This window comes from Lampetra fluviatilis, chromosome 32 (genome assembly GCF_964198595.1).
Source record: "Lampetra fluviatilis chromosome 32, kcLamFluv1.1, whole genome shotgun sequence".
NCBI lineage: Eukaryota > Metazoa > Chordata > Hyperoartia > Petromyzontiformes > Petromyzontidae > Lampetra > Lampetra fluviatilis.
In genome coordinates, this window is record NC_136306.1 from 6,883,604 (window position 1) to 6,911,259 (window position 27,656).

At 48.7% G+C, this 27,656-nt stretch overlaps 2 protein-coding genes across 3 annotated transcripts in view; both read left to right on the plus strand.

Annotated features, from left to right (window-relative positions):
• Positions 1-4,556, plus strand: part of LOC144943688 (adiponectin receptor protein 1-like) — a 40,121-nt gene extending 35,565 nt beyond the window's left edge. For both annotated transcript variants that reach the window (XM_078871422.1, XM_078871424.1), the window contains exon 8: positions 694-4,556. In XM_078871422.1, the coding sequence (XP_078727548.1) occupies positions 694-822 (129 nt within the window). In that variant the 3' untranslated portion in view covers positions 823-4,556. The remainder of the gene's footprint in view (positions 1-693) is intronic.
• On the plus strand, positions 2,197-26,961 carry LOC144943806 (protein FAM3C-like). The gene is made up of 10 exons (XM_078871650.1): positions 2,197-2,278; positions 14,222-14,305; positions 16,215-16,355; positions 16,968-16,997; positions 17,990-18,110; positions 18,983-19,041; positions 21,494-21,544; positions 23,047-23,131; positions 25,241-25,367; positions 26,857-26,961. The coding sequence occupies exons 1-10, from the start codon at positions 2,197-2,199 to the stop codon at positions 26,959-26,961; spliced, it is 885 nt and encodes a 294-aa protein (XP_078727776.1).
• Positions 26,962-27,656: the final 695 nt, after the last annotated feature.

Below are 27,656 nucleotides of genomic sequence, written 5' to 3' on the forward strand. Positions count from 1 at the left end.
GCACGCGCACGCACATGCACGCACACGCACGATGCACTATCACCGCCCGCTATCATCACCGGCCCATCGGCGGCGACCTCTTTGACGGTCGTGATGGCGTGCGCGGCTGGGAGTCCTTGATGCTGCCAGCACCGGGCAGTGCGGCGAAATCGAATCGTCGTACTGCGGGCTGTGCCCCACCGCCCCCCTCCTCTTCCTTCACCAGCTCTCGCGAAGTATGGTGAACTAAGCCCCAAGATTGACACGGTGGTGGGGAGGCAGTGTTCCAGTAGCGGATTGACAAAGGGCTGTACGTGTACATGCACAACGTTGATTTTTATTGAACATACTGAAAGCTATGAATGCTGCAAAGATCTGTCGCTAGTATCGCTTTGTCCGTGCCATTCTACCCGCACCTCTGATTAGCATGGTTGGCTATGTACGGTGCGAAAGAAGTTCAGCATACATACAACTGTGAGTCAAAAGCACTCCGTAACAGCCAAGGCATTACTAGTCATCAATAACAGTTGTGCTGAAGATTATCACAAGTCATTGCTTCAAACATTGATAAAAAAACAATTGTGTTTAAGATGATAATCATTATCAGATAACATTGATAACAGTGATGACGATGACGACGACGACGACGATTGCTGTTATTTATTAAACGTGTGCGCCACTTTCCCTCTTTAATTCCATGCTGCCCCCCCACAGTTCCACTCGCACCAAATATTCCACGTCCTGGTGGTGGCGGCGGCCTTCGTGCACTTCCACGGCGTGTCCAACCTGCAGGAGTTCCGCTACACACTGGGCGGGGGCTGTTCTGACGACTCGCTGCTGTAACGCCGTGGGGACACCCCGCGGAGAAACCCCCCGCGGAAAAATCCCGTGGAGAAACTCCGCAGAGAATCCCGGCGAAGAAACTCTGGCGAAGAAACTCTGGCGGAGAAATTCTGGCGGAGAAACTTCCGCGGAGAAACTTCCGCGGAGAAACTTCCGCGGAGAAACCCCGCGGAGAAAATCTTGCAGCGGAACTCCGCAGAGAATCCCCCCGCGGAGAGACCCCTGCAGACGCGATCGCGGCTTGGACGAGCGTGGAGAACAACGCTCTCTAATTCATTTTTGTTGACGAACTGTGTAGGCGTCGTAGAATCACATTGGGCACCGCTGGTGTAAAATTAATGCTGCTCTGTGTGCGTGCGTGTGAGCGTGTGTGAGTGCTTGCGAGCGTGTGTGCGCGTGTACCCTTGCATTTACAATCGGAGGAAGCACTTTTTGTTTTTGGAGGTAATTCACGTTGCTTGACGAGGATGAGAATTGTAGGCGCCGGTCTGGCCCCGTGTGCTGGGGTTCTGTCTGCTGGAGAAACCTTTGGCTGAAAATGAGCGGCGCGCATTGGAATATTTCGCCCAAAGTGAACGTAGGTTTAACGCTCTTTAGCTGCGCGTGGGTTCGGCATTCTTAAGGCCGTTGTTTAAGAAGAAGAAATAAGAGAATATATTTGTATCTATGGCTGTCGATCGACGTCTTTTTTTAAACGATAGAAATTATATTTTTTTGTTTAACCGGAGACGTTACTGAAGTTTGGACTTGAAATGGGGGCAGCGGGTAGGGGTGGGCCTGGGTGGTGGTGGTGGTAGGGGGTGTTTTGGATATCTGCTCAAGGTGCATTTACAGCCGCCGCAGGGCTCCGTCACCAGCCACCGAAGGTGTTCTGGAGGCATTTTTAGCTCTTTTCTTTTGTCTTGAAGCCGCGGCACACTTGGCCAATAATTTAACAAATATACATTTTTGGCTTAAATTTTGAGATGCTTTTAAGGGATTGGTGTTTCTTTTTTTATTCTCGTCACAGCCATGAACCACAGTTTGACGACCTACCTAAAAAAAGCCACCAGTCGTTTCTACAAACAACGTAATTTGTGAACGTCTTACAATTTATACTCTCATATCTTTGAATGACTACATTAAAGAGCTTTTCTGTATTATACCTACAATGAAATAGTAATTATACTAATAAAACAAATATACACGCGCCAACAAAATGAACTCGGCGGAAGTCTGAACGTTGCCGTTGTTTGAAACCGTGTTTGTGAGACCATTGTCCCCACCCCCTCCTGTTGTACTGTGAGCTTGTCTACATTCTGACTCCAAAGCATCCGCGTTGACTGTCCATACCGGATCACGCCCGCCGCGGCACATTTTCCTCGCCGTCAAGTCATGCCGAGGACAGCGGCCAGTTTTATCACGGCAGAGAAAACGCGCGTCATCCCACTCTCAATTTTCCGCCGCCTCGTGGCGGGTGCGAAGACGATGTCGCTTCGTCGAGCAATTTTTCACAACGGACTCTAATTTTTTTTATTGCCTTTTTACGTTCATAATAATTGCGGTTTGCCTTTTTGTGGCACCGCGTGGTCGGTCATCTCGGGGCGCCGGTGCAATCGGGTGATGTGATTTTTGTTGGCTGTTGGTGTGCCGTCTGTTAGGTACACGGGGTGAAAGCTCAATAAAGCTCACCCGCTACAATGTTTTAAAAGCCTGGCATGCGCGAGCCACGGCTCGCAAAATGACACGTGTTCATCTTTGAACGTCGTCTGCCCAATTACTTTGTTTTTTGGACCATTAACAATCATGAAAAGTAGCAACTTGCAGACCCAATGTGTCTCTACCAATGCAGGCATCAGTACCCCTACCTTACCTGCTGTAGTGGCGGTGCAAGGCTCCAGTTTATAAAGGTCCTTGGTTTTTTCAAAAATACAAATCGTACAAATATGGTGCTCGGTTTCAGGCATATTGTTTGCCTTTTTTCTTCACTTTACACTTTGGCCTTTGGGTGCTGTGTCTGTCGTCGGCGTGCATGTCATCACATCCACTGCGAGATTCGAGCCGTTGGTGACGTAGCCTTATCGTAAAAGAGTAGCGTAAGATTAAAGTACTTTTGAAACAAACACTTGTTATGCATTGGCTAACAGATAATTATATACCAATATGGAACAAATACCTAAGAGGTTTTTAATGTTTCGATACATCTGCAATTGACGGGACTGCTGCAAATTTTTCTCCCAATTAGCACGGTTGGCTATGTACGGTGCGAAAGAAGTTCAACGTGCATACATGTTGCAGCAAAACGTCTGTGGTATTGCTGTGTGTTTACCAGTCGAATTTTAACACGGCTGTTGCCAAGAGGGGTGGGGGAATAAGAGCCACACTCTTCACCCGAGTAGGGGTGTTGCTATTCCCAGATGCCCCTCGCCCCTTAAAAGGGACAGCAAAAGAGTCTGCGACGATGTCACTCACAAGAGCAAACCGTTGTGCCATTTTTTTCACGGTCCAAAATTAATATTATACAATATGCCCGCGGTACCTATGGATACTGAGGTTTTCCTTGCAAAAAGTGACGGTGAATCTCCTCGAAATAAAGACTTTTTAAGTTGGAAAAAAAAACTCAGCTCTGGCTGTGATTTTTAGTAAATGCCTGTGTCCTTACCCGTTTGGTTTAAGGGTCGGAGATGTTTATCCGCCAACTGCCGAGAATTGCCTGCGCTTGATTCCAGGTTTCGATCGCTCGTGATGAAACCGCCGTCAAGATTGGCGAGTTGATGGCCTCAGCCTGGTCTTCAAATGACAGCACCAAAACAACGCAACTCCGAATTTGTTTTGAGTTTATTCTGATGAATAAACAAAAAAATGTTTTAATGTTAATTGACATTTGTAAGGCGCATTTCATCAACGCATCATCCCAACGGTTGGCGTGGTGAATAATCTTGGCAGCGCGTTTAGAGGGTTGTGCCCTCCGTGTGACTAACGAGGAGGAGTGACTTCAGAGGGAGGGTCGGTGATGTTATTTTCAAAGGGTGTTTAAATTAGCAATGCAGTTCCTCATCTCATCTCGTGGCGTGGCTCCAGAAGCACAATCACAAACATAATTGGAGGAGAGACATTCATAAAACGCCCGTACATTGATCTAAGGTGTTTCATGTTTTGCCTCTAGCGTCTCATTGATGGACAATTGCTGCCCTGAAGGCCTCGATTCCAGCTCGTGTACAAATTCGTCCGGTGGGGTCTGGTGGGTGGCATTAGTCGGGCGCATACGCAATTGCATACGCTGCGTATGGAGGACGTCTTCAGACGTACGTGCGTGTGTATCCATACAACGGAGTTCGGACAAATAAGCACACGGTCTGATTGAATGAAGATGTAACACGTTCTTGAAATGCATACTACACAACAATGGAGTCCAGTAAAATGCTTTATTTTGATATACGCCGGAGGAGGTTGGAATGATTTGAGAATTGCAAAGTCGCATCGGCTAACGTTCAGCTTATTTTGAAGCTTAACTTTATACCGTGTGTTCAACGAAGTGGTGTGTCGGTGATGAATGTGACGGACTAATGAACGTTGTTAAAGACTTTCTTTTATTGTTCTCAAAACAATTTGGGTCGCCCTCTTGTGTTCATGTAGTCGCCAGTAAATATATATATATAACTCGAGTGTTCGTATATATGATGATGCTGTATATGTACACAACACACTATTCCAGATGGGATCTTTTGGGACGTTGGTAGTACGTTTATTTTTTTAAATGCTGTAAAGTTGTCAACGTTCGCATAAAAACAACAAAATCGACAACAACAACAAAACTCGTAGCCTGAATGCTGTGTTTCAAAATGTGTGCGTTTCTTTTTTAATCACCGCATCGTCAATTGCTCTTTTGTTACCGCGTTCCTTCAAATGCGTTTTCATTGCATCGTGGCACGGCGCGCGTCATTGCGCGTTGCCTCTCGCGACTGCGATTTTCCACGGAATCTTTTGAAGCCGCCTGCATTCGAACCGCCCGCAACCAATGCCACGGGGCTCCGCCCACACAGCGCCTCGTTGGATGGCCACCGATCCACCGACCGACCGCAAGACCTCTGAACAAGCGCTTTGATATTATAATATAATAGTTCAATTTATAACGCGCGCAAATTTGCAGACGTAGTGGCCGCAACTCAGAGGCGCGGAGCCAAGCTCAGAGTCGCTCGAAAGCATGATTGTAGAGGTGAGTTTTTAAGTGTCTCTTGAAGGAGGCGATTGAGGTGATACTGCTTCGATCACCGTTGCAAAATGCATTGCGATCCATTTACAGATCGATCGCCGGCACAAAATGCACTGCGATCCATTAACAGATACGCCACCCCCCCCACTCCCACAGTCTACGCGATCTAACCCAAAAAAAAACCTACATTATGGACCGCACTGCCTTGTAATTATCTTCTTTTGAAGCGGCTCCACACCCCCCAGCGATTGGTTGCGTGCAACCGAGTCGCTTTATACACGGTTGCAACCGGTTGCTTGTGGTAGGGACGGACTCGACTCGAGCCGCGACCATTCGTGAGCGATGCATTTTTGCAAAAGCTCCGGCTCGCTGCGTTCTTGATGCGGTTGGAGGCGGCGGCGGCGGTGGGGGTGGATCATTATAATTGTCCAGAATATTTGGCCAGTGACGGCTATGCTGTGAAAGCGCAAGCCCAGACTCGCTCGTGCCACTACGCCTCGGTAAGGTAATTTACCCTTTTTACCGGGTGTAAAGGTAAAGGGTAAAGGTGTCGACATGCCAAGGTAAAGGGTAGGGTAAAAGTAGCGCGAAGTATTACCCGGTAAATACGGTACCTTTACCACTAAAAGCTCAGTGGCGCAGTCCGTGACCTCCATTTAATAAGTAATATTAAAAATAACTTTCTTTTTAAACACGCTTTTATGAAATGTACTAGTAATGGCAGAACTCCAGGAAGCCCCGAAGCTTGCCACAACGTCAGGGGTCGTGGCCAATTACAGCCAACGTCAGTTGACCGTGGACAATTAGACCCAAGCCGAAACATAACATAAAAAATTATGTTTAAAAACATTTTGTATGATAGAATATAGTGTTGTCATCAGTATGACATAAGTATACCAAGTTTGCAGTCGATACCACATTGGGAAGTGGGTTAAAATTGAGTTACAAGATTTGAGGATACAACAACAACAACAGACAGAGTGAGTTCAAAGAAAGCGTGTAAAATTGGAATCTAGAGTATTCTATATGTATAAAGCGCCCTACCTAGCATTTACCGTTATAAACCTTGTTCATGTGTAGTAGTACCCCAGTAATTACCCTGTAATCGGGTAATTTGTATGGGGTAAGGGTAAAAGGTAGGGTAAAGGTAGGCTCGTTGCTCTTTACCTTTCCTGCTAAAGGGTAAAAGGTAGGGTAGAGTGATTGTATTGTGGTAAGGTAAAGGTAGAGTAAAGGTAGGTTCGTTGTCTTGGCCTTACCTGCTAAAGGGTAAAAGGTAGGGTAGAGTGATTGTATTGTGGTAAGGTAAAAGTAGGGTAAAGGTAGGCTCGTTTTTACCTTACCTGCTAAAGGGTAAAAGGTAGGGTAGAGTAATTGTATTGTGGTAAGGTAAAGGTAGAGTAAAGGTAGGCTCGTTGTTTTTACCTTACCTTGCCGAGGCCTACGTGCTACGACGTGGCGCAACCACTCGATCAGGTGGTGGACAAAGCCGTTGCAAGCGATGATCAAATCGCGCAATGTCGATAGCGCTTTGCTTGGGGTGGGGGTGACTCGTTGAGGTGTTGGGGCCTCGGCGTGTCCGCTGCCGTTACTACGTCCTTCTCAACAGGCTGTTGAATATTCTTGACTTAAAGCTTTCGTGACTGCAGGAATTCATGTTCTTTGGGTCTTTCGGTAAAGCCACGTGGATAGAAAAAAAAATAGCAAAAATCTAAATCACGACGTTTCCATCGCAACACAAGCAATCGTCTGTTGAATGTCGCTAAAGGAACGGCTCCTTATCATACAGAGCGAACTGGCGAGGAAGGTGGTGGGGGCACTCTGACTTGTAGTAAACACACAACGTCTATTTACAATGTTGCTTGAAACTGCATCTCATTTCTGCCGCTTGTACAGCGTCCACAGTCCAGTTCCGGCTGCAAACCTTTTAAACTCTGCGAATTTGACGTCATCGGCCATAACGCCAATGGGTCGACCAATGGTGTTGGTGTCATAACCAAAAGCGTCGCGATTCAAATACTGTATTCACCATCGACTACATTGTACGTGCACAGCGGCGGTGTCCCTTGCCATCCACTACCGGATGAGAGCCTCCCCGCGCTGTGCGAGTTTGTTGAGAATTCGTTTGACCATACTTCACCATGGTGGTCAGTATGGGTCGGTACATCGGGCGTACAATTTTAGCAATTCCTTTGGTGGCATTGGCCCTGTGTGGTGGCCACCCAACCAACCGGTTTTCCAGGCTATTTTCTCTCCCTGCTGAGCTTGCCTTGTTCTCCCTTGACCTTGCACATCACCAGGTCGCTTGGTTCATCGGATGCAACTATAGGGACTTCAAATCGTCCCATGGTTACTGCATATTGCAAATGACAAAATAGATATGCGAACAACGTCTCCTCCTCATCGGCAGTCAGACTTCCTTTAATCAATGCTGGTGGAACTGCCAGATGTTACAGGCAAGGGACCCCCCCACTTTGACCTGTGGGTACGAGTTCGTCGCAAATGTATATAATACGTGATTATATTTGTAAAACAAATGTAGGATGCGTAACTCGCCACGCGAGTGTTGCAAACGAGGTCAATTCATTGGACTCGCGCCTTGTCCCGCAAACTGGATCAGTACAGCTCCTAGGTCCGGAGGTTCGCGTTGGGCCCACGTTGGTCTCATTTTTCCAAGCTTCTGCAGCGTGCCACTCATTGACATGCTAATTTCTCTAACCCCTCCCTCTCTCTCCGCCCCCGCACCCCTCTCTCTATTGAATGACTCGACACAGAGGCGTGGTTTCTCTGTGTGCCTATGTATCTCTGTGATATTTGTCTCTACTTATATGTCTGTCTATATGTCTCTGGTTCTGTGTTTTATCTCTCTCTCAAATTTAGCATTCTCAGGAAGAACGTAGTCAACCAGGTAGGGTGTCGACTGTTATGTTATCCGACTCTCTGTTGTATTACATTACATTTCTAAGTATACTAGATTTGTGTTTCTATTTCATTTATACCTGATGACGATTGCTTGTGTTGCAATCGAAACGTCGTATGCTAGTATTTAATTTATTATTTTATCTTTATACGTGACTTTACCGAAAGAACCAAAGAGTAATTCCTGCAGTCACGAAAGCTCCAAATTAAGTATACTCATTGATGCCTATTGCGCTTCCACATCTTCGATGTGGCCGACCCGTGTTCCAAAACCAATGGCAAATTTTCACCGACCACCCCGAGACGGCACTGCACGAATACCAATCCGTACGTTTTGTAGTTTGCACGAAATTCATTTTTTTTGCTATTATTGCGTGGACCGGCTCCGATTGGCTTAAATCAACAGATCGCACGGCTCGTCACTGCGTGTGCGCGCGCTGTGTAAAGTTTGCAGCGGCTGTGACCTTTGTTCTGGTCTCAATTATCGGGAACCTCCGGGGTGATAAGTTCTCGCAGAATAATGTCCGGGTCGCTGGTCGACTTCACTCGGAGGCGCGTGACGAGACAGCCGTGGCGAGATGCACGTTGGATGTGGTTTGCCGGGTGCGTAATGATGTTTCGGGTTGCAGGTAACAACTGGCTTCGGTGACGCGTCACTACGAGTAGCCATAGCGAGGGAGTAAAACTTGTCGTGATATGCCGGGTGCGTCACATTGCTTCGGGTCGCTGGCAGACTGCAGTAGGTGGTGGTACGTGACTAGCAGCCACAGCCATAGCGAAAGGTATACTTAGTGGCTGTCTAGTGCAGCGGTGCAGAACTGCTTTTGCGGGTCACCGCCCCTGAATGGCCCGTCTCAAAAGGGGGGCACTGGTGGGTTGGACCTCGCGCGTCAATCTGGCCTCTGCGTTCGTCAGCGGTAATGTCCTGTCCGTGGATCTCGTCGCATTGTTGAGGCTTTGCAATGTTTTGTCTGACGGTGTTTGCAATAGTCCATCTCATGTCGTCAAGGGTGGCACAGTCGGGTTTTTTTACAATCGGGTTTAATTGTCTTTTTATATGAAACCCGATCATCTGAGATTGGGAGAAATCCGGTTTAATTGGTTCTAATTGCAGAACCGCACTTCGCCAACTTCTCAACGATGGGCTTCATCCATTCCAAGCGAAGGAACTCACTGGCGGTGCCCACGATTGTGGAGGAGAAGCTCGTGTTCATCAAGACCAACCTGCCCGCCGCATTCTACGACTAGCCCGTGCCCGACGGCCCCCCGAGTACGATAGCAGCACCGACGAGGAAGCAGCCTAAGCCTTGGATCAGAGTTTCGTATTCATTAAACCAGCTTTTAATTCCCCGAAATCGGGTTTAATTGTATTAAAGAAAAAACCCGATGCATGCCGCTGGAAAAATCGTTTTTTTTTCCACCCATGCATGTCGTCATAGTGCACTTGGGGGGGTGGGGGAGGGGGGGACAAATCACCAAACTGAACTTTGTTTTGTTGTGCGCCATTCGACGCGTGAAGGAAGCTGATCCATCAATTGATGCGAGGGCTGAATGTGAATAAATAATGTCACTATCGTACCTTCTTGTTTCATGGAAATTGTGTCGCCTCGTTTCGCTTCCTGGACATCTGTGGCATAGAGCTTCATAGCTCATCGGATTCCTCCAGGTATAAATGCACCTATTTATTCTGACTTTGTGCCTCATAGGGACAGCTGCCACTGACGGTCTCCCGCCTGAGTGTGTCTCGATGTACCTCCGATTAGCACGGTGGGCTACGCACGGTGTGAAAGAAGTTCACCGTTCATATATGTACTGCATGACAGGCGCCGTGTAGATAATTAAGCGATGATGATGATGAGCGCATGGGTTAAATACATGGCCACGGTACAATCAGCCCCATCATCATCATCTTTCTAGGGTCAATAAAACGAGTACCATCTTGTGAAGTTGCACTCATTCATTGGACGTGACTTTACTCCGTTTGGAAAACGATTTGGTGATGCTGCGTTGGCAGTGGTGCACATTTAACAATCATAAATATTTTGATTTAAAGCTTTCGTGACTGCAGGGATTCATATTTTTGGTTATTTCACAGCATGTGGATTTCACACCTGATAATGATTGCTTGTGTTGCAGTCGAAACGTCGTGAGAATTTTTCTTGGTTTATATTTGTATTTTATTATTTCCCTTCTACGTGACTTTACCGAAAGAACCAAGAATATGAACCATAAATACATAACAAAACATTTTTTTCGGCAGTCTTGTTGAGTTTTTTTAAATTTTCTCAGCAAAGCCCAGAGGGGGAGGGGGTAATTAACACGCATTTCTCACAAGCTGCACATACGTGCAGATTTTGTGAGAACTGATTTCATTGTACAGGTCTCCCTCTCATTGGTTCGGTGTGTGCGATTTCGCTCATGTGTGGCTGACCTATTTCTACTCAAGATTCGCTTGAATACACTCGTGCGGCTATACGGTCGCACTTGCGGCAACGTCGTGTGTGTGTGTGTACTGTATGCGCTACTTCGGCAGGTAGCTGTCTCGTGCAGTTTCGCTTTGTGCCCTCTGTTGTTTTTTTTTTTAGAACGCATCTGCTACCGCATAACGCGAGAGGAACCTGGATATATATTTGTTGCATGGAGTGAGTGGTGGCAAAAGTTGGTTCACCCCTCCCCGAGCGATCAACCGGGCGATCTGAATTTAATTCCTAACAATCGATATCGGAACCGGTCCTGGGCTAACCCTTCCCTCCTCGGCCCCACACTCTGCAGTGTGGTGAAGTATGGTTAACAGAGGTGGGACAAAGTCATTGTTGTGCAAGTCACAAGTAAGTCTCAAGTCTTTGCTCTCGAGTCCCTAGTCAAGTCGAATCAAAGATGAGGCAAGTCCAAGTCGAGTCTGAAGTCATCAAAATCATGACTCGAGTCTGACTCGAGTCCAAGTCGCATGACTCGAGTCCACACCTCTGATGGTTAAACCCCCCTCCCCTCCCCATGAGTGTTACAGCGTGGACGGGTGGCGGGAGAGACGTTTAATCCACCAGTGGATGGACAAAATGCACACAGAACAGCGATGATAATCTAGGGCCCCCTTGAGCATCTGGCAGGGTCTTAACCCTGCTGTGTTTTGATTTGAAGCTTTCGTGACTGCAGGAATCCATAGAAAAACAAAATAAAAAAAATATTCCGATTTAAAGCTTTCGTGACTGCAGGGATTCATCTTCTTGGTTCTTTCGGTAAAGTCACGTAGAAGGGAAATAATAAAATAATAAAAATACAATAAAAATAATTAAGTAATATAACATATTAATTTAATTATTATTTTTATTTTTATTATTTTATTATTTCCATTCTACGTGGCTTTACCGAAAGACCCAAGAAAAAAAAAATCACGACGTTTCGATCGCAACACGAGCAGGTCATCCTCAGGCGGAAAAATAATCCAGTGGAACTGCTGGATCATTTGACGTGACTTTACCGAAAGACCAAAAGAGTACCGTTGTGTTTACTTGGGGGGGGGGGAGGTGCGTTTGCCTAACACCACCCCTCATGGGGTAAGTAGAGGACGTTACCACGGCCACGATAACTAACGAGGATAACCGCGGACGATCCGAAAGAAGACCCATGAATATTTATCAGTTCCAATAACCTCCCGGGTATGGAGAAAACCAGCCCCCAAATAGGCGGTGCCCTGAAGCCTCGTTGGGTGTTACTCGGCTGTCCAAACCGGTTTGAGTCGCCCGAGTGAGCGAGGAGACGTTACAGGATGCGAATGCGACACGGCGAGCGGGCGTGAAACGTCGTGGGGGTGGAAAGGAAGCCTCGTGAGGTATGCAACGCGCATTTGTGGCAACGTCGTCCGCGGATTGTAAGACGCAAGTGTTGGGGGGGTGGGGGGTCCCTGTAAATTTCGAGCAAACTTTGGGGAGGCGCGTCTTATATTCCGGTAGGTACGTACGTGTGGATGTGTGTGTGTGTGTCACCTGTGGGGAGCGGTAGTGTAGCGGTTAGCGCGCTGCGCTATGAACCTGGCGACCCGGGTTCGATTCCCGCTCACGGCCAACAACAGTGACGATTATCTGAACCGGTCCCGGGCCTCCCCGAGGTCGACTCAGCCTCAAATGAGTACCTGGTGCGGTGTGTAAACATCGCCGCTGGGGAGACAGAGGCGGTCGGGCGTGGTGCTGGCCACCCACCCCATCGTGTACCGTTCCGGCCTTCATAGGTGCTCGCTAACAACACTTGCCCCTACAGTTTGTTAAGGCTATACGGGGGATCTTTGTCTTTGTCTTGTGTGTGTCACCAGACTTTGTACAACTCATTAAGAGCGCTCGCGCCGGCCTGTACGCGTGCCCTATCGCACCCTCGCTCATAATCTCGCAACCTACTTGCTCGTCTCGGATCAAGGCATTCGTTTCTCTGCGTCCCTGAAGACGCGACGCGTCTTCCGACTCGCACGGGGTTGCCCGCGCGTTCGTTCTCGCCTCGAGGCTCCCCCGCCCCGTGGCAATGCAACTCCCCCGTACCCCCACGCGTCTTCTCCCTGACCGAGCGGCTGTTATTGATGTCTTCAAGGCACGTCTCAAAACTCGCATAGGGCTTTTATGTTTTTTTTTTACTGCTGCTGCTTTTGGTTCTCCACTTCCTCGCCGCAACCCCCGTGTGTGTTACTTGCTCCTACGCGACTCTCTCTCTCTCTTAGCCGTATGACCTTGGGTGCTACGGTGGCGAAATGTTAACCACCTCGCCTGGTATACAGGAAGTCGTGCGTTCGATCCCGACCCTGACGCCTGTTGTATATTTGTAGTTTGCGTGTCTCTCTCTCTCTCTCTCCCCGTGGTCGCGTGGCATTTTCTCCGGGTCCTCTGGTTTACAAAAACGCGTTTAGAGCAGAGGGTCGGCAAACCTGCTACTCCCCAGCCGCATGCGACCCTTTAAGGACCGCTTCGTGGCTCGTCTTCACCACAGTGCAATGCGGCTCTTGAAATATTTAGAGGCTTTTTACCAAATTAAAAAAACGTCGCTCTTCATGTTGTGTTGGTTGCCGGACCCCTGCTCTAAATTTCCACGTGATAAGCCACTTCGTTGAGCTATCATTTGTGGCCAGGTCGCTTCTGAAAATGAAGAGCTATATAGGTCAGTGGGCCTTACCTGGTAAATTATTAATTAAAACAATTCTAAAACTGCCTCTCACGTGGCCGTAGTACTGCTGCGTAATTGCTCAACGCGCTTCTAAATTTCTTATTTGATAAACACTATTTTTAACTAATGTGTTACTGTTATTATTTAGGTGCGTCTTATAATCCGGTAGATGCGTGTGTGACCAGTTTGTACTTCATTGAGCTGCGTCTTATAAGCCGGTAGGTGTGTGTGTGTGACCAGATGTCTCCAACTCTATTGAGCTACGTCTTATAATCCGGTATGTTCATTGGTGTGTGATCCAGATTTGTACAACTTTATTGAGCTGCGTCTTATAATCCGGTATGTTTGTGTGTGCGACCCAGATTTTGTACAACTTTATTCGCACATGGCACAACGTTTGAGGTGCGTTTTACTTTCCGGAGCGCCTTATAGTCGCATATAAGCTGAACGAATGCCAATTCACTGTTTTGGATCTAATAATAGGGGTTTTCCCCTTTTTTCTGGCAAAAAAACGGAAACCTTTTTACAAGGAATCATGTCTGCATTAACCACAATATTTGTGGTCAGAATGCAAACAAAAACACAACCGGTAATATGTGCATTGTCTTTTAAACTGATTGGTCCACACCAGAGACAGCTTTCAGAGTAATGAGAGCTCGGGGTGAGCAGCTACATAATGGGACCTCCTTTGCCAGTACCAAAATATAAGATTAGGGTTTTTCCTCTTTTTTATGACAACAAAACGTTTGAGACGAGGCTCAAAAGAAAGCTGTCTCTGGTGTGGACCAATACAGTTTCAAGGACAATGCATATATTTTCAGTGTGTTTTTTGTTTGCATTCTGACCACAAGTATTGGTGTTAATGCAGACATGATTCCTCGTAAAAAGGTTTCAGTTTTGTTGCCAGAAAAAAGGATGAAAAAACCCTAGTCTTGTATTTTGGTACTGGCAAAGGAGGTCTAATGATCTTTTGGATCTTATCAGTCCATCTCATCGGTCTCACGGGACAGGTATGTGTTTTCCCGTGTGCAATCGACAAGTTTCATATTTAAAATGTTTCGAGTCTGGCAGCTCAGCAGCTGCAGCACGAGGCCATCGAATTGGTGTGCAACAATTATCATCCTTCTTGCCTTTGGCGTGTTGCAGGAGTGGGCAACTCGCGCTTTGTTCACGGCAACAAAAGTTCGGAATCGACGGCTGGGTTCTTGAGCCAGCTGGCAGACTGCATCGGTATCTACCGCTAAATAGTCGTGTGCTATGAAGAAGGGCGGTTGCCTGAAACGTTGCCTTTTATATATATATTGCATATTTAATGCCCGCAGTGTGTTATATTGACGAATATGTTGAGTGTTTTTTTTTATTGATGGCCAGCAGTTCACATTATGATTATTCCCCATTGATCCACTCCATCGGCGCGCGAGAGAGCGCATTGGTGTTATTAATAAAAGCACGTGACTTGATTTTTAAAGGTCGACGGATATTAATAATACCACAGCGTGCCTTAAGGAGGTTTTCAGTGAACGCCTACTACTCACTTTGACGTGCCTTAGAAGAAACACAATTGGGCTTAATTGGAAATAAAGACATGAAAGTGTGCTCAGAAGCAGGCAGCAAACGTCTGCGTGGCGTTACACCACCCGAACTCTTGCGTTCGATGGCAGCAGCGTGTTGTTCACGAGCTCGATGCCAATGTCCGAGGTCTGTTGACCACTACGAGAAGGCTTCAGTAGAGAGACAGAGAGAGAGAGAGAGAGTTCGTGTCGTATTGCTGTCCCTCCGTTGAAGGACCGCAGACCACAGCGGGTTTGTTTTTTAATTCACGATACAAATGACTCTGCGAGGCAGAGAGAGAGGAACTCGCGGGTTTGTGGAACACGTGTGGGTTAATTGCGTCATCCGAACGATTGAGAAAAGTGAGAGGGGCTTGGGACAGGACACGTCGTGTGGAGACGGTGAAGGGTGGTCAGGGAGTGGCAGCCAAGCAATGGAAATGCATCCGAGAGGACAGTCGACGCAGGGAGATGGAGCGATGCAATCGGTTCGTGTGCAGTAGGTGCCTGGGTGGACTGCTACAGCACAATGGGGAGCGGTGGTGCAGTGGCTAGCGCGCTGCGCTTCGAACCCGGCGACCCGAGTTCGATTATCTTAACCGGTGCTGGGGCTCCCCTAGGTCGACTCGGCCTCAAACTAGTGGCTGGTGCGGTGGTGGCGGTGGTGGTGGCGGTGGTGGCGGTGGTGGTGGTGGCGGTGGTGGCGGTGGCGGTGGTAGCGGTAGCGGTGGTGGTGGTGGTGGCAGTGGCGGTGGTGGTGGTGGCGGTGGTGGTGGTGGTGGTGGCGGCGGTGGTGGTGGTGGCGGTGACGGTGGTGGCGGTGGTGGTGGTGGTGGCGGTGGTGGTGATGGTGGTGGTGGCATAACGATTGTGCATCACAGCTACAAGTGTCTGGGTTCGATTCCCTCTCTCTCTCTCTCTCCCGTCTCTGTGTGGAGTTTGCATGTTGTATGTTCTCTCCCCATGTTCTGCGTGGGCTTTCTTCAGGGGGCTGGCTCAAGTGGCACCTCGGTCGCGAGTCATTTTGTTGTCGGGTGACTTGAATGCCCAAGTTGGTTGTGATGATGCGGGCACCTGGGCTGGAGTGATTGGAAGGCACGGGCCAGATCAGCTCAATAACAACGATGGGAGGCCGCGAGACGTCACGGGCTTGTAATCACCAACACGCCGATCCGACATCGGCGCATCCACACAACATCGTAATGGATGCACGATAGTGCGGATGTGGGGTTGGGGGGGGGAGCATAGGGGCTTTAAATAAACTTGCACCACGGTTTCAACTGCCACGCCGGGAAATCATATCAAACCAGTGACCTCTGGATTGCAAGTCCGGTGCGCTGTGCACCATTTTCGTTTTCTTTTCGTCCTTACCCCGCACCTTCGATGAGCACGGTTGGCCACGTACATAGTATGCTATTATTTAATTTATTATTTTATCTTTATACGTGACTTTACCGAAAGAACCAAAGAATAATTCCTGCAGTCACGAAAGCTCCAAAATTAAGATTGGCTACGTACAGTGCGAAACACGTTCAACGTACATATGTACGTAAACAGCGGCATCCCATAAAAAAAAATATTGCTCTCAGTAATTTTGTTATGCCCTCTCTTGGTGGCAGTAATCTTCAAAGTGTCGGTGATCGGAGTCTTATTTATCGTCGGCGTTTACTGGGTGAACAGCATGATAGAGCTCAAACTGGAACGGAGGCTTTGGGACGTCTTCTCCAAAGGTAAGACTCCAGGAGTCCCTTCGCGACAAGAGACACGCACGTCCGTTTTTCCATGGGCACAACCGAGCCATGCAGCACGGGACACCTCCGAGTGGCGCGGGTTGACCACGTACGGTGCGAAAGAAGTTCAACATACGTGCAGTACATACGTACGTACTGACACTCATGGGGGTGGTTTTCCATTGGCCGGTCCCCGTGCCGAACCAGAACCAATTCGTGTAACGATTAAATGACCCCCCCCCCCGCCTCCCCCCAACGATTTAAGGTGAAATGGGAGGGGGGGCGATATTGATTGTGATTTCATTCAACAATATTTATATATTTTATATTACCGGCACTTTTGTTTTGCTTCGAGGTTGTTTTTTCTGACTTTTACAGTTTTGTTCACACCATTAACTCAGATGTAACGTGAGTAAATCATGTGGCGTTCATTTTCATAAATTGTATATGTACGTGTGGATGTTGAACCTCTTTTGCAATGTACACAACCAACCATTCTACTTTTACACACAAACTTGAATGCATCATGTATCGTGGACATTTTATTTTTATGATGTAGCCTTTAGAACGTTTATCGACATTTCTTATTGCTCTTTTGTGTGTGGCCTGCAGAAAAAGTGAAAGCTACCTTCACAGTGGCAGGTTCGTACGTGTGACTGATAGGCTCCTCATGAACACATCACATGGGAAGGTGGCTGGGTGGATGGGTGGGTGGCTGGATGTGTGGATGTGTGGCTGGGTGGCTGTGTGGATGTGTGGCTGGGTGGCTGTGTGGATGTGTGGGTGTGTGGCTGGGTGGCTATGTGGATGGGTATCTGGGTGGATGTGTAAATGGATGGTTGGGTGGATGGGAGTCTGGGTGGATTTGTGGCCGGGTGGGTGGGTGGCTGGGTGGGTGGCTTGGTGGGTGGGTGGGTGGGTGGCTGAGTGGGTGGGTGGGTGGGTGGCTGGTTGGGTGGCTGGGTGAGTGGCTGGGTGGGTGGCTGGGTGGCTGGGTGGGTGGGTGGCTGGGTGGGTGGCTGGGTGGGTGGGTGGGTGGCTGGTTGGGTGGCTGGGTGGGTGGCTGGGTGGGTGGGTGGCTGAGTGGGTGGGTGGGTGGCTGGTTGGGTGGCTGGGTGAGTGGCTGGGTGGGTGGCTGGGTGGGTGGGTGGCTGGTTGGGTGGCTGGGTGGGTGGGTGGCTGGGTGGGTGGCTGAGTGGGTGGGTGGGTGGCTGGGTGGGTGGCTTGGTGGGTGGGTGGGTGGCTGAGTGGGTGGGTGGGTGGGTGGCTGGTTGGGTGGCTGGGTGAGTGGCTGGGTGGGTGGCTGGGTGGCTGGGTGGGTGGGTGGCTGGGTGGGTGGCTGGGTGGGTGGCTGGGTGGGTGGCACAAGGGTCAGAGCATTGAGTCTGCACCGCTAAGACCCTAGGTTCGGATCTGGGTTTTAGCTGCTTGTAATTAAAACTGATTCTCAAGTAACCTTAATTTGTGCTGGAAGTACAGCGCAGCACAAACACCGTACAATGCAATTGTGACGTACAGTAAAAACAAACGTTACGAGACTCTGACATCATCACATCGTAGGAAATTCATCGCATCGTGGCAAATTAACTTAACGCGACCGCCATATCCGTGCTCCCGGTTGCCGTTGCGTGCAGCGGCGACGACGAAGGGCAAGTGCGGGAGAGCAGAGGCGTGCCCGCCAGGCCACCTGGCGTTCAGGATGGCGAGCGGAGAGAACACCTTCATCGGGCCACACATTTGCATCGAGGATCGAATGTGAGTCGTGCCGCCGCCTAGGGACTCGGTCTCCCGTGCGGCCGCAGTGGCTCTCTCCACGATGGTTGGTCTGCGGGGGGGGCGGGGAGTGGATGTGGTGGTGGCCGTGGTGAGCGCGTCCGCGTGCGAGTGCGTCGTTTTCTGTGACGGAGTCCCCGACGTTTTCGCTCCGTGTGCGCCGACCGCGATTCGGTTCCTAAAGAAGCTCCCAGAACGAGGAGCGGAACGTCGGACAACATGCCGGAGAGCGTATTGTTAAATAAATACAATTACAATTCCTTATAAGGGAAACAAATACCAATGAATAACAATTGAATGATTACCAATCTATATATAATTACAATACCCTCCCCCTCTTTGCCTCGAATCACTGCACCAGATTGAATTGAATTAAATGATGACGTCACCCTGATGTTGCTCTATTTTAGACCGGAAGCAACAGGAGAGCTTCACCATTCTTGCCCGATGAGGCTGATTGTAATTATCAGCGAAACGTTGTACTCAAATTCCAAAATGCTGTTGATTCCCTCTTCAGCACACCGGTGGGCTAAAGAAGTGAATAATTTTGTCCTTTGAAAAACGTGGCACATTTTTTACTGTTTTGCCGTGTCGGGTGGTGGAGGGTTACGACACATTTATAAATAACGCGATCTGACCCAAAAACCTCTATTATGAATAATATTGGTCGCGAAAGCCTACGTGTTAAATTGAGCTCGACTGTGTGTTCAACATGACAACCACCGGGGTGCTGTGCTTATATCGACTGACCGAATACAAAATTTCGATTTAAAGCTTTCGTGACTGCAGGGATTCATGTGGCTTTACCGAAAGAACCAAGAAGATGACCGAATATTGTTTTGCCCTGTATGCAGAGTTATGGATGGCAACTTATACAATGTGGGGCTTGGACTAAACGTTGCTGTTGTGAATGGTAAGTGGCCGTATTTGTTTATTTTCATGCTTAATTTGTTATATTTTTAATGTGTGACAAAAACGAATTCACCCCCACCCCCTGCATTTTATTCCTGGTGCCCTATCAGCGTCATTGTTACGAGACAAAGCATCCATTCGGAAATCTCCCAATAGCCCAATAAATTTTCACAGAAATACTTATGAAAATCTCTTAAAATCACCTTGCGTTTATCTCCGCGCGTCATGAAGAAGGGCCATTGCCCAAAACGTCACCAATTATATATATTTTTACAGTCACAATGCTATTAAAAGAGAGGTTTTGTTTGCTTATCTTTACACGTGGGATTTATACTTGTCACACGGCAGCCAAATGGATATATAAACTCTCAGCGCAGACATTTAGCCAAATTCGTAAAAAAGAACGTGAATATGATGACACCATCAACTCGCTGTACTTAAAGGCACCACGGTGGCTAGGAGATGTTAACCACCTCGCCTGGTATGCAGGAGGTCGCGGGTTCAAGCCCGACCGTGCCGCCTATATAGCATGTTATCCCCGTGTTCGCGTGGAACTTTCTCTGGGTTCTCCGATTTTTCCCTCCACATTGCAGAATCAACATCCGCTTGTTATAGTTATCTGCTCTAAATTTTTGCGTAATAAGCCACTTTCGTCGCGCTACCATCTGTGGCCAGGTCACATCTGAAAAATAACTATATAGCTCAGTGGGCCTTACCCTGTTAAAATAAACCATAGTTTCATAATTCTTTACAGAATTTCAGAGGTCGCCGGTTTGATTCCATCTCCTGGCGCTGACAGTTGAGACAATGGTGCAAGTTTCTTAATCCCCCGACTGCCACCGCCTCTGACCACACAGCAGTGCACGTGGGTTCGCCACAATTAGTGAGTCGGCAAATCACACGTGGTGGGGTAAAGTGTGGGCACTCACACGTACAGCCAGTGTGGAAGAGTAGGCCATAATTCGCTGTAGAGGGGCTCTCTAGAGCTCCCTCTAGCGGAGGCTCTTCCACCAGCAGTGGGATGAGCAAGGAATTGCAGGGCTGCACCATTACCCTTTGTTAACTGTAATACAGGTTACAATCGTTGTACTTTATTGTTTTTAGCCCAGATCTATGTTGAAAAAATATACGTTGGCTCTCCTCTGCTCATAAATAAAATGTTTATAAATAAATTGTTTGATGATGAAAGTAACGATGAATTCACGCGTTGAACTAATTGCGTTTGAGAATTTAAGAGGACTAAAACATATCTATCAAGTTTCGATTTAAAGCTTTCGTGACTGCAGGGATTCATCTTCTTGGTTCTTTCGGTAAAGTCACGTAGAAGGGAAATAATAAAATAATAATATTAAAGTCACGTAGAAGGGAAATAATAAAATAATAATATTATTTCCCTTCTACGTGACTTTACCGAAAGAACCAAGAAGATATCTATCAAGCTCAACACTTCCGTAAGTCACGTGACTTCTACGTGACTACACCCTGGACATGCGTTTCGATCCTGACCCTGGCGCATATTTGGCTGCTATAAGCTCCCACGTGATAAGCCACTTCGTTGAGCTATCATTTGTGGCAAGGTCGCTCATGAAAAATAAGCTAATAGCTCAGTGGGCTTTACCTGGTAAGAAAAAAAAATAGTTTAGTTTTAATTGTTTCAATTTTTTAAGTGATTTGTTTACCTTCCCTCTACTTTGCACTCCTATCGTGTTTTTATATTGTTTATTGTTGTGACGTTATTGCTCGCCACTACAGGACATCCGTGAAAAAGAGCTTCATAGCTCATCGGATTCCTCCAGTATAAATACATTTTCTGATTCTGAAAACAGACACTGCTTCCCCATGCACCTCACTTCTCGCTCGCTCCTTCCTACCTTCTCCCTCCCTCTCTTCTTCCCTCGCCTCTCATCACCACCACCACCCTCTAGCTCCCGACATCATTCCATCTCCCCGTCCTCCCCTTACAGCACCAGTGCCCCTCCTCCTCCTCTCTCCCTCCTCCTCCTCTCTCCCTGCTCCTTTTTTTTTTACGATCAGTGGAAACAAGAAGATGCTCGGTGTATTCGGCACTTTGTTTCGTTCATCATTTAGTAAATTTTCTTTTTAATTAAATTAACATTTTTAAACTCTGCTTTATGTAAAGCCCCACCTCTCGCTCACTCTCTCGTTCACTCTCTCGCTCGCTCTCTCTCTCGTTCTGCACGCAGCTATCTCCTCCTCCTCCTCTCTCGCTGCTGCTCATCACGAGCCCCCCTCCGCTTTGTCCGTCTTGGGGGAGGCGACTTCCACCCCGGCCTCATTTCCCTCTCCCGTTCCTCTCTCTTCTACCCGTGCATTGCATCCTCCACTCTGCTGCCCCTTCCACTTTGGCGTGCCGCGGCTACCACGTTGCTATCGCGTTCAAACCAATTGCACGTCTCATTTTTAACTTTAAAAAAATTCCTCTCGTTGCACAGGAGCAACGGGCGCTGTGATACACACGGAAGTGTTTGATACGTTCGAAGGTGGTAAGTTTGGCCTGCCCACGTGCCTCAATACATGCATTTGTGTGCACGGCTACATGCCTACATCGCAGTTGCATGCCCATGTCGTAGCGGGGTGACCAACCGCATCAGAAGGTCAGAATGCGCGTGTCTCCTTCATGAGTGGAAAATTAAGAGACAGGCCACGGGACGGCTGTGCTCAAGCACACCCAAACTGTGGACCACACGGTCCATGTTGTAGCAGAATGTCAAAACTGCTACAACTTAATAGCTCGTTGGTGTAACAAACAAAAAAAACATCATCGAAGAACCTGGTTTTGTCTTATTGAGAACGCACCTATCTCGTCGGCTGAGATTGCAATGGCTTTGCCACAGTTCATCCCACACATTTGGGTGCCACTTTGAATTGATGCTGAGGGTGTTTTGCAGTGGCGATGAGGGATCAATGCGACCCGAAGGTTCAGAGTGCCGGGCTGCCACCGCTGCGATGTAACATGACGTGCGATTCAACCTCCGGCCACGGTTCGCGCGAATCGCACGAACGACCGTCACGGCTCCGTACGAAATGTTGTTTACGAGCGCAGTTTCGGGAACGGGGAGGCTCGGGGATAACCGCGGACAAGCGCCGCGAAGGCGGTCAGAACCGGCGCGGCCAACAATTGCCCAGGATCTTTGGCCTCCAATAAACAGGGGCGGGGGGGGGGGTGATACTTGCCAATGTATAATGCCAATTGATTCATTTGAGAGATTGTTCTGAAATCTGGGACAAATGTGGACCACGACGCCGGCACAGGCGATGGCCTCTGCTTGCGGATACGCGATGGCCTGCGCTCAGATCCCATGGTTGCAATCCTTCCCGTGATTGCACCGCGTTCTCAAGCGTGGCGGGTTCGTGGTGGTCTCAGCCCAGACCACCAATGATGGACACCAACCACCGGAAAAAAAGCTGTCCAACGCGCAGACACGTCACTGTGAATCACCACGGACCTGAAAACTATTTGTGGGGGGTGAACACTTCCCGCTCTCCTCCGTGTGGATCAGAGAAGCCACTTGAATGGATCTAGGAAGCTGTTTAGTCATACCCGCTTCAGTGGAACTTTGTATAACACAGAAAGCAAACATTCCATCCCAACGTTGCGCTAACGTTGGTCCAACATTCACTGGGATTCTTTCTTCCACGCCCCAATTTGTTCATAAGCTAAATGCCGACGAGAGGGCTTTGTGGGAACGTTTTTTGACCTATCCAAGGTCCTGTTTTCGGCATTTCAGCTGTCCTGACCATCATCTCGATTGAGAATCAGAATATGCGTTTGAGAATCAGAACATTTACTTATACTCGAGGAATCCGATGAGCTATAAAGCTCTTTTTCACAGATGCCCAGTAGAAAGACGGCCATTTTCACCTAGACGATGGCCATCGGTGGTGTTGAAGGTGACACGAATTCGCGTAACAGGTGAGAAGCCTACAAACCCCCAACCCACCGGCTTAACATTGACGTTTCGGCGGATGTCGCTCTATATTTCAGATATCACAGAACTCATCAACCTCCTGAAGATCGTAACGGACGGCTCCTTGCTGCTGATTGCTTCGTTTGATGAACCAGCCTCCAAGTAAGTCCCTTGGCCAACAAGTTGTGTACACACCCAGGGCTCAATGCCGCAGAGTTTAAAGTTTATTTTGTTTGGCCAGGCGAGAACTCAAGAGACCAGGATTATAGTCTACTTTGTAAGAGCGATGACCTTGGGGCTTTAGTCTACCACGAGGACGCAGCGATTGCTGCTGTGTGTATACAGGGACTCCTCTACTTAAGAACGTTTGACTTGGGAACTTTCAGAGATACGAACAAACCTGTCCGTATGTCCAGTTTCCTGTTCGGACCGAGAGTCGTAAGTTCAACCGCTGCACAATAGATGGCGGTGGTGGCATCTACATCTGCAGAACGTGAAGAAGCAGTGGCATCTACATCTGCAGGAGATGATACAACTTGTAAAGCCATTCCCCGTGTTTAGTGTACATGCCGTAACAACGTGTTTGGAATGGACAGGAGTAAAGTTGGACCTACGAACAAATCGAATTACGAACAGACCTCGTTCGTAAGTAGAGGAGTCCCGGTAATCCCAATCGCAGTGAATCTGCGGTGTAACTTTTATTCAAATGTGGCAAATTTGGATTGTGACACCTGCACGCGATTGACCTAACGCTTGCAGATGACGTCACGGGATCTTTAACGTCCCCCCGTGACGCAGACGGCGCGGGGATCCTAGGGTGGGGGGAGGGGGGGCGGCGGTGGCAAGGTGGGGAACGGCAGCCACGGTGCCCTCGGCATTAGGCGTCAATTATTCAAGGTTCATGACAGCTAAACGCGAGCATCGGTGGGTGCAGTTGGCAACGGGGACCGAAGCTGCTCCCCCAATCTGCTGAACGAAGGCAAAGCGCGGGGTCCCCGCCGTTTCACGGGAGGAGGAGGTGGTGGAAGGGGGGGGGGGGCGCGGGGGTGCCCGGGGGGTGGGGGGGGCAGCAGAATTGTATTGCGCAATTGCCTGCACTCACGGGCCCACCGTTTGGGGTTGCCAACCGTCCCGGCCAAATCCGGAAGGGTTTGCAACTCCAGCACCGGCCCTGACTCTGTCGGTGGAGAGCAGTCGTGGGCCTTTGCGGAAACTGGACTTTAGCTCGTCTTAAAATAACTCAGGAATGCTTTGTTCGTACTCTGGGGTTGTGCCGGTTTTGTTGGGCGTGCGATAGGTAGCACTCGCGTTGAACTGGTTCATCCTCGATAGGTTTCTAGCGAGCCGCGCTTAAGACGCGCCTCCGATTAGCACCTCCTGGTTAGCACGGCTGGCACGGAGCGTGTTGCGAAAGAAAGTTCAGCGTACGTTGTGCGCGTGTGTGTGCGTGTACGTGCGTACGGGGCCATCCATTTAGTACGTCCAGATTCAGACACAGACCCATGTACTCACATAGAGGCACGTAGACTCATAGAGAGACCCGCAGGCTCATCCCACTGGGATTTTTTCGCACAGCGTTGGTGTATGGTGCTTTTTCTGCAATATTTCTTGGATTTTCTGTTAGCACTTAGTCACATAGTCACTTTAAGATGTTTTCTTGTTCATGTTTTAGTTTTTTGTCTGTTGCGGTTGCACCCGATTCAAGAGCCAAATGGCTCACAGGGCTATACCAAATAAATGAAACTAAACTAAAAACTAAAACTAATATAGAGACAGACTCACAGAGACTTCAAATACTCATATAGCGCCCGTAGACTCGCATGTTCCCCCCTTAGACTCGCATAGAGACCCATATACGCTACTCACTCACAGAAATACTCATAAACTCGTATTGAGACCCATAGACTTACATAGAGACCCATATACACTTCTCACTAATAGACTCGTATAGAGGCCCATACACACTACTCACTCATATGAAGACCCATAGATTCGTATAGAAACCCACAGAATCACACAGAGAGCCATAAACACACATATACACATAGACTCATGGAGACCCAACCCATAAAAAGCCTGTAGACTTATATAGACATCGGTAGACTCACACAGACACCCATAGACACGCGGAGACCCAAAGACTCGCAGAGACCCCGTGTGTGTTCAAACACGTGAAATAACCCCGATGTTTCCCTGGCCTTTGTGGGCCAGCCCTGTTTTATAAACCCAACGTCTTCCATCGTGCTGGGCGGGTCTCTGTGTCCCCTGCAGACTGAACGCAGAAGCTCGCAACATGTTTGCCGCGATGGGAAGCCGCTTTATAAAGAATGTCGCCTACCGGGACACGTGGGTCTTCGTGGGCACGAAAGGCAACGCGAACAGCTCTCTGTTCGAAGCGGTAAGCTCGGGGTGGGGGTTCTTTTTTCTATTTTTATCGACGGGGCTGTTTTAACGTTAGCTGCACGTGCACTTTGAACTTCTTTCGCACCGCACGTTGCCAACCGCGCTCATCGGGGGGCAGGAAGGACAACAAACTAACCACAAAAAATCGGTTCTAAAGAAATGAGTTTGTCAAGCCAGACCAGGGGTGGGGAACGGCCGGCCTGCGGGCCGTATGAGGTTACCCGCGAAATCATTTGGTGAGGCCTTGCCAAGGCAACCGCAGGCGGGACTCGGAATTCAACAAATCTAGGAGCAAACCTGGAAAAGCAGTTGCGAGTAGCAGCAACATCATCAACACCAGCTAACATCACCCCACGCCTCACCAAAGAGAAGCAGTTCCAGACATCGCATTAGGGGCGAGTTAATTATATATTTGACCAAATATAACAGGATAATTTTTTTAGTTGATCATTTTGTATGGCCCGCGAATGACGTTCTAAATATCCAAATGGCCCTTGGCAGATAAAAGGGTCCCCGCCCCTGATCTAGACGATTTCAAAGTTCACAGCCTCCAGTGGCTTCCTGCTAGCGGAAGGAGGAGCGTTTCCAGACAGCCGCAGTAGAGCATCTGAAAGCGCGCGGTGCGGTGTTCGATGGCCAGTCAAAAGCTGCGGCCATTGCTGCTGCTGCTGCTGCAAGGATGACCGATTAAATAATTGCCACACTGAAGAGGAGACCAAGTGGCTCAGTGGGCAGGGCGCCGAGCCTAAGCACCGCCGATGAGATCCTGGGTTCACATCCGGCTTTGCATTTAGAAGTCTTTTTTTGTCGCGAGATAAGCTGCTTCGTCGCGCTAATCATTTGCGATCGCCAGGTCGCTTCTGAAAAGTGGCTGTATAGCTCAGTGGGCTTTACCTGGTAAAATGGTGTAAATGCTTACCCCGAGCTCTCATACTCTGATGGTGCATTGTCTTTGAGTTGTGCGCCTTTTATCGTCATCTGGTCCAACCCATGTGAGACTAGGCTCTAAGGAAAGCTGTCTCGGGTGTGGACCAATCAACTTCAAGGACAGTGCATACATTATCAGAGTTATGTTTTTTGTTTGCATTATGACTGCAGGTATTTCGGTCTATGCAAACATGACTCGTTGTAAAAAAGGTGTCAGTTTTGTTGCCAGATAGAAGGGTAAAAAACCAATTATCTAAATAAAATGAGTTCAGTTCAAATCTATGATTTTTTTTCTTTCACTTTTTTCAAATTTTATTGCCGTGGATTTCACACCTGATGATGATTGCTTGTGTTGCAGTCGAAACGTCGTGAGACTTTTTATTGTTTTATATTTCTATTATTGTATTATTCCCCTTCTACGTGACTTTACCGAAAGAACCAAGAATATCGATGATTTTTGTTGTGCCAGGCGCACGCACGCCTCGTGTTTCCTCGTGTTTGAAAGTAAACTCGCGAGTTTGTTCTTTATCATTTCCCTTCCCTCGTGCCTTTTGTAGCACACGAAGAACAACGAGGAAACCAACAAGTACCAGGGGTGGCCGGAGCGCGTGGAGATCGACGGCTGCATTCCGCTGAGGAAAAGCGGTGGCGTGACGCTCTGAACGCACACGCACGCACACACACGCACACACACACACGAACACACACACGTACACACACACACACGCACGCACACACACGAACACACACACGTACACACACACACGCACGTACACACACGCACACACACACACGAACACACACACGTACACATGCACACGCACGCAGACGCGCACACACACACACACGTACACACACACGCACGCACACACACGCGCACACATACACACGCACACACACACACATACACACACATACATACGTACACATACACGCACACACACACATACGCTCGCACACATGCACGCACACACGCGCACACACAACAACAACAACCGCCATTCGCCACTAAGTGGCGGTGACGTCACCACGACGCTTGTGCCAGGCCATGTGCACCCTGAGGCCACGTGAAGTGTCGAACGCCCGCTGGCAGGAGGTCACGGGGCAGACCCAGGTGCCACGGGTCGACTGACCGAGATGACCGAGATGACTGGCTGATCCACCACCTGTGCCCCCTACTGTGCCAACTTGCTGTGCTTTAGCCACCCGGCGCTCCGCTCGTTGTTGTGAGCGTCGCTCCTCCGCCCTCCGTTGTTGTTGGAGGGCGACTGCCTCCAACTGCCCAGTAGCGTCCTTCACGAGCCTCCTCCACTGAGGCCGATCTTGACACCGCTGGTACCAGTCATCGGCAAGTCCA